Source organism: Buceros rhinoceros, unplaced genomic scaffold (assembly GCF_000710305.1).
Source record: "Buceros rhinoceros silvestris isolate BGI_N320 unplaced genomic scaffold, ASM71030v1 scaffold21040, whole genome shotgun sequence".
In the NCBI taxonomy this organism is placed as follows: domain Eukaryota; kingdom Metazoa; phylum Chordata; class Aves; order Bucerotiformes; family Bucerotidae; genus Buceros; species Buceros rhinoceros.
The window spans coordinates 17,955-25,047 of NW_010391612.1; the positions used below are offsets into that span (position 1 = coordinate 17,955).

Genomic DNA, 7,093 nt, shown 5'->3' on the forward strand with positions numbered 1-7,093 from the left:
CGATCTCCTCTCACAGGCTCTCATTTTCTATTTTTAACTTTCATTGTTACCTGTTCTTTCTCACTTCATTCCCTTCCTTTCCAAATCGTATCTTTGCCCACTGTTTCCAGCTTCTCCGCTTCCTTCTTCTCCCACGTCACTTAAAAAAAAAAAAAACAGCATAAACCTCCGTTCCTTCCGTTCTCTTTTGAAATAAACTCATTAATGAAACTCCTATTCACTGTGCAGTCTTACCACAGCTGCTGCTGGCTCACCTTTCCCTTCCTCACAGATGTGAACAGGACTGACCCCCACCCGTTAGACCAGGCTCTTTCACTGCACCCCCAGCCATGCCCCAGCACAGCTCACATGTGCCATAAGCACGGGGGTCAGGGGCTGCCTTTTTGTGTGCACCCACTTGGTTTGCACAGCAAAGTTCTGGTCCACGATGAAGGCTGGTGGGCATCAGTAAACAACACATGTAGTGCAGTAACTGGCACTGATGATTGTGCTTCCTGGTAAACCCCCTGCCTTTACCGTGTCTTCTCAGCCTGGCAACACCTCTTCTCCCAGCCGCTCTAGTGCTCACCTGTGCAGGACTTCCTCTCCAAGAACAGAAATACCCATAGTCAGAAGGGTCAACCACCATGGGAGGGACATTTTGAAAAGGGAAGAAACTGCCATGACTAGCATTATATTGCCCAAAGCAAGGCTGCATTTCTCGGAGTGGTGTCCCCTTCACTTACGTTACCACGGGACAGAGGAACACGCAGAGCAGGGCAAGGCAGAGGCATCTCACCGGCATCTGATCGCATCCGAAGGCTCCTGAGGTCAGACTCTCCCCGTGGGCACACAGGTGGGGCTGTCCCTGCTGGAAGCGCAGGCCAGGCACAAGCGCTCTGGGGCAGACTCTGACTCATGACATGCTACTGCGTCACTACAAGCACTGAGTAATGACACTTGGAGAACAATGAGGCTGTTACGTATGGCCACAAAATAAAAGAAGTTTACGCATCTACATGATAAAAAAAGTTCCAAAGAATTTAATGTAGATATTATTTATACATACACTTTATAAGTAGGAATATGGCAGACAGTTGAATTAGTACATAAAGTTTTTATTTAAAGTGTCCCCCCTACAAGCAAGCTTCATTTACACAGTCTAGTACTGTACAAAATTTACATCCTTGGTGTGACTTATTCAGTTAGCACTTTCATTGGTCATGCCTTCCTGAAAGATAGAAAGATTTACATACAGTCCTCATAAATCTTTAAATTATCTTGGTAAAAAAAAGAACCACTTAAAAGGACCACAAATATCCTTTAAAAATGGTACGTTTTAGTAGAGACAGGTGACAGTCAGTGTTTAATGGCAGACCTTATCCTGATCTTCAATGTCATTCAAGGTTTCCTCATTTAGTATCTTAACGGTTTCCTTTTTATATATATTTATATTTATATACTTTCAACAGGAAAGGAAAAAAAGAAGTCATGATTGCACCAAATATATTTTACAAAGGATCCCTTGGATCTGAACAATATAAATAAATACAAAACCAACTAAGATTGCACTATATAGTAGAAATGGATTGAGATTTCAGGATATACACTCCACCTTTATGAGTTCCTTAGTGAGGCTCACTGGAAGACTCCCCAACGGCACATTCAAATATTAGCATCCTCAGATAATTATTTTGTTTAAACAATTTTTTTCCAGGCGCGCAGCTACCTCATCAGTTGGGTTATTGCATTTGTATGGTATGAGTCTTTACCGCACGACTCCAATTTTACAACTGTGTAATTCTGCTGCAAGCAAGGGAGTTGCACTGCAATAAAACCGGACTGATGCCAGAGAGAAACAGTCCCGCGGTATTTGCTCTCCTTTATTTATCTTGCTCTCAAGCATCAATATATAGAGTAATTTCTGTGTACATTCGCCCTCTTTCTACTTTGCAAAGCAAATAATGAATTATTCCATCCATCTATTGCCTCTGCAGCAGAAACCAACCTCCAGTAGTTGCCTGCTCCTTGCTTAATGCACTAGCATTAAGTCCTATTCGTGACAGAAATGTGCAGGCTTGAAAATGCAGGATCTGAGTCTCCTTTGCCTTTTACCTGGTGCAGCCAGTTACAGTGAGGCAAGTCAAAGGCCAGATTCTGAGCTGACATCAACCAAAGTACATCCACTGGTTTCAATGGAGCAATGTTGGTTTATACCAGCAAAGCGGACGGTCCTGAGGGTAATGGATGCAGCACCAGTAAACCACAATGGAAGAATTATGCGTATACTTTACTGAGGCGTAGATGATTATGTTAACTGCAGGGTGGTGAGGAATCAGGCTCAGGTTTTGTCACTGCTTTTGCAAAGCCAGGACAGAAAGACATAAGCTTAAAACATAGACAGCCTGATTTGTGCAAGCAGCTAGCGAGTTCATGAAGCGAATCCTACATGCCACTGGTCCCACGTGGTAGCACTCTGAATTCTCTCTGCAATGTGTAAATAACCACACAGGCTGTAAGGGAGGGAAAGCCTAGCCTCATATCACTTTGGATCGATAGTGAAGATCTTTCAGAGTACATTTTAGGATCAACCACACAGGAGTATTTTAACTACTTACCAGTGTCTCTCCAAAATTGTGCATAATCATTTAAGAGTCCAAAGTAACACATTTCGGGTTAAACGCAGTCATCTTGTCTTTGGAAGCAACTAGCATGGTCCTACCTAGCAGGTTAGTGAAAAGTAAGTAAGGGTTCTGGTGCTCCGTTAAGTGGTCATAGCGGTAATTTACTTTACGAACCCAGAGTTTAAGGTGTAGGACCAAATTTCTGTTATACTGATGTAAAAACAGTCACTCTGTGTGATTTCAGTGAAATGACTCTGACTTTACACAAGTGTGGTTAGAAGAATTTGATCCTAATCCCCGAGCTGCTGTTGCAAGCAGTGCTCTGCAAAGCATGGCCTTCATTGTAGTCTGCTTTCCGCTGCACTTACACGTGGGGACTTTGGAGGCAGGGTGTTATTAGTTGCCAAGCTGTGCAAAAACTGGATGATATTCCTTTACCTTTTATAATCTTCTGATGCTGTGTTGCTTGCAGAGCGTGTGAAGTAGCTGTAGCTTAGGATTACAGAGGAGGAGACAATTCTGCAATGCGGTGTGAGCTTTTCACTATCTGAATTCTGAAGCATTCATGAAAACAACATCCTCATGACTTCAACACAGATCACATGCAGGTAGATACAATGCACAATACTGATCTTGTCTCTTCAGGCTGCATTTGAACAGTTAGCCTTCATTTTTGTCCAAGTTAAATTTGACGTGAGGAATACCTCTGCAGCAGGAAAAAGTTAAAATCAGTCTGAATGGCAGTCTGTCAGCGTGTAATGTTCGGTGTGTTTTAGCTACTTGCTTCGTAAGACACCGGCATCTATCTGAGATGGGACAACACTTGGGTTTTGTTTCCTTTTAGTTTGCTCCTAAAGCATAAATATGGAATAAGGGGTCAATTATGGTAGCTTTTTTTTAACAGGAATCCTGTTCTAATAAAATATTTACGTCACCCGTCATTATTTTCCCAAACGCAATCAGTGTTCATGTCAGTGCTCCTTGACCATCACTTGTTGTACGGTACGCAGGCTGGCAAGATGACCGTTGAGCAAGCAGGTCCTGCAAGTGGCTCAGCAACATCTCCTTCTAGTTCTGTCCAAGTCCCTTTCTCAGGACTATAGCAAATAGTCGAAGATTTGTAGGCTCCCTGCAGTAGAAGACAAAAGTCATATTGAAGGTGGCTTTGGTAAAATCCAAGTCACACATCAGCTTTCAAGGTGCTCAAAAGTGACTCATGGTTTCGAGGTCTAATTTAGGACCCCTCCAAGAAGTTTGGTTTTCATATGGGCTGAGCACCCAGTCTCTGCGAATCAGGCTCCTTTACAAGCAGCTTAAAAGCAGAGCTGCAAGCATATAGTCCTGTCAGCCACTTTTGACAAATTTAATCTGATTTTGATATTACTCCATATCAGCGAATACAGTCTGACAGTAACTTATCTAAATAGAAAAGCACAAAGGTGAAAAAATACTCCACGTTTCTCACAAGTTGAAAACCAACCCAAAACCTGCCCCTGCAGCTACTGCCTCCCTCATCTCCTCTCTGTCCCATATGAGTAACACATGGACTGGCCACCAGAGCGCAGAAGGAACAGAAAGCAGGTACCCACCATACTCCAGCTGTAGCCTCCTACAAGGTAAATACTGTCGTCAAGGACTGCGCAGCCAGGGCCACTGCGACCCTCCAGAATAGGAGTCTGGAGGATATTCCACTGGTCACCTTTTGGATCGTAGCATTCCACAAGCATTACATCGAGATGGGAGAAACCTGGAAGAGGACATTGAGAAAAGAGAATGTGAGTTAAGACATACTGTTTTATTATTTGTTTGACTTCGATTTTTAAATTAGAGTTACAATTAAGTTATTACAATTATAACGTCATTGTGAAACTTTCTTCTGGAAGATAGTGCCATATACATTTAAGTCATGTCCTGTGACATCAATGTTTAATTATTTCAGCTCAGATAAATCTGTTGAAAGCCTTTACCATCAGTTCTACAGTCTTCTACAAATTACAAGTACATATAAAACCTGAACAGATCAGAAAGTAACACTCCGTAATAACCTATCAGCGATGCGAGCAGATTCAAGCAATATTCCTCCTCATCTGCCAGTGCTGATGTGAGTTTGAACACGTTGGGGAAAACTGTTCTGGCAGTCTTTCTCAAAGGTCAGCAGATCTAGTCTGTTCAAAAGCCAACAGTTTAAATCTCGCTCAGAAATCGAAGTCTAAGGAGTCAAGGCAGAGCTCAGACAACTGACGCCACTTGGTTCCAGAAGGACAAGGTGCTTAGCATGACAGACACGATGTTCGGGACCGGTTTCAATTTTCAAGATAATTTAATCATAGAGTCATAGCCTTGTTTAGGTTGGACGAGACCTTCAAGACCTAACCCTGGTTCCTACACCAATATTTAGGCAGCTTTCTATCTCAAACTACCTTCTTTATCAGAGCACTGAACAAAACTACGGCTTTCTTAATATCCTGGGTTGCTTTACTTGATGCTACACTCTTCTCCGTCATGGTATGACAGAAAAGACCAGTTAGATTTTCTGGAAAAGGGAATTTGGTGATATTGGTACTTCGCGATGCTGCTGCTTGTAAGAGTATTATTTACGTCAGGAACAAATAGCTATGATGAAATAGTTTTTTGTTGCTGTGGATTTTTCAAGGGGCCATAGAAAGGCCACTGCAGTGCACCCAGACTGTGCCACAAGCTCCGTAACGAACTGCAGCAGGCACACGACTAGCTGTGGTGTGGTAAGTGCACCGCCAGCGCTAGATAAAGGAGGGCTTTGCCGCGGAGCCCAGCTGTTCCCTGCCGGATCTGTAGCATTTCGGCTGCACTTCAGTCCCCTCCCTCCTCCCTCTCCTTGCAGCTCCTCCTTTTGTTTCACCGCACGGAAGAAATCAGTTCTCCAAAGAGCCCTTCACCCAGGCAGCCCTGGCTTTCCACAAGCCTGGACGTGAAATACCTCTGGCAACAGCGGGCAATTCGTACATAGCAAAGGCACCTCGGGCAACAGTTGCAGAGGCAAAACCGCAATGTTTGTTAGAAGTTCTTTCTTTCCCAGAGGATGGCAGGTGTAACTGGGTGACAAGAAAATAGAAAGCAGGACGGGAGCAATTCAAGCTTGTGCCAACCAAAGCACACGCTTTAGCCGTAGGAAGGCTGTGACATGTTTACTTCTACTTTCGCAGGAGAAAAAGCCAACGCAGAAGAGCTCTGTAACCTCTACAAAATTTGCAGCCGCACGCGTGCAGGAAGCTGTTACCCCCTTCACCCTGTAAGGTCCAGTCTCGGAACACCCATCACAACTGGGGGTGGGGAGTAGAGGCACAACAGCCCCGCACTCGGCTGCAGGGAGTTATGCAGCAGGACTATTTATTTGGGAAAATTTACGTCTGAGACTCCGTCCCCCACACGCTCCACAGACACTCACATCTTCAAGAGCAGCATGTGGCTTCAGAGCCTCACGGGGACTCGGGTGCCGGAGCCATCCAGGCACGTGGCCTGGTGTTACCAGCAGTTAACATCACAATTTTCTCTTTTGTTGTTCTGAGGCTTTTTTTTTTTTAAGCAAGAAAGAAGAAAAAAAATGTGAATATAAACGGACAAATATTGTCAGAGGACAAAGGAGCAGGAGCTGTGCGTTTTGTCTAAGTGTCTGGATTAAGCAGAATCTCTTTAGCAGTAAGAGCGACAGCATGTCAGTATTAGGACAAAAATACCAGATGCCTAAGCAGTAGGTTTTTTTAATAGGAGACCTTTTCAAAACATGAAAACAAGAGACCTCTAGAAAGAATTATAATTAACAAGCTACATTTAATACTAAAAAGGGATCTAAAGAGCTTAGTCCTAATATTTAATGGCTGGAGGGTTTTTTTCCTTTCTCTTCATTAAATCAGGAGCTTGTTTTTGTGTGTTGCTCTGAATAAGGCTCTCTCTAACTGCACATTTTGGAGAATGATTTACAGAGGAAAATATTGCTGGTACTTTCGGGTCAAAGAATAATCTGTTTGTTTCATTGAATTCTTGGTAATGACAAATTGTCCATGCCTTTGAGTAATGGAAGCTCCCATTTTTATTATCTAAAGCATTCATTACTCATATATTTAATGTACTGTTATAATTTTAAAATAATTTGCATAAAATGTTTTCAAAATTGCTGGCTCAAGTGTCCTGTTAGATTGTGTTGCCTGGTTTTTAATGTATTTAACAATAACCGTCTAACAAAAATATTCTTTATCAGGAGATGGGGGACACTGAAATGCTGTTTCGCTATTAAAAATGTGACCTTTCAAATGGTTTCCTCCAATCGCATACAGTCGATCATTCATTACAGCCAAAGTGTGGATGGCTCGCTTTGTGTTCATGTCTTGCTTCCGGGCCCAGACGTCCATCACAGGGTCATAGCAGTAGAGCCAGGGGACATACTCTCCATTGTGGACACCTCCTGCGAAGTAAGAACGCTCCTGTTAATTAATGTAAATGAAGACATTGCGCTG

At 43.1% G+C, this 7,093-nt stretch overlaps 1 protein-coding gene across 1 annotated transcript in view; it reads right to left on the minus strand.

Moving 5' to 3' along the window:
* Positions 1–998: 998 nt before the first annotated feature.
* KLHL14 (kelch-like family member 14) overlaps positions 999–7,093 on the minus strand; it is a 44,239-nt gene continuing 38,144 nt past the window's right edge. The window contains exons 5-7 of the mRNA XM_010142509.1: positions 6,883–7,041; positions 4,193–4,350; positions 999–3,732 (exon numbers count right to left, since the gene is read on the minus strand). Coding sequence (XP_010140811.1) covers positions 3,592–3,732; positions 4,193–4,350; positions 6,883–7,041 — 458 coding nt within the window. The 3' untranslated portion in view covers positions 999–3,591. The remainder of the gene's footprint in view (positions 3,733–4,192; positions 4,351–6,882; positions 7,042–7,093) is intronic.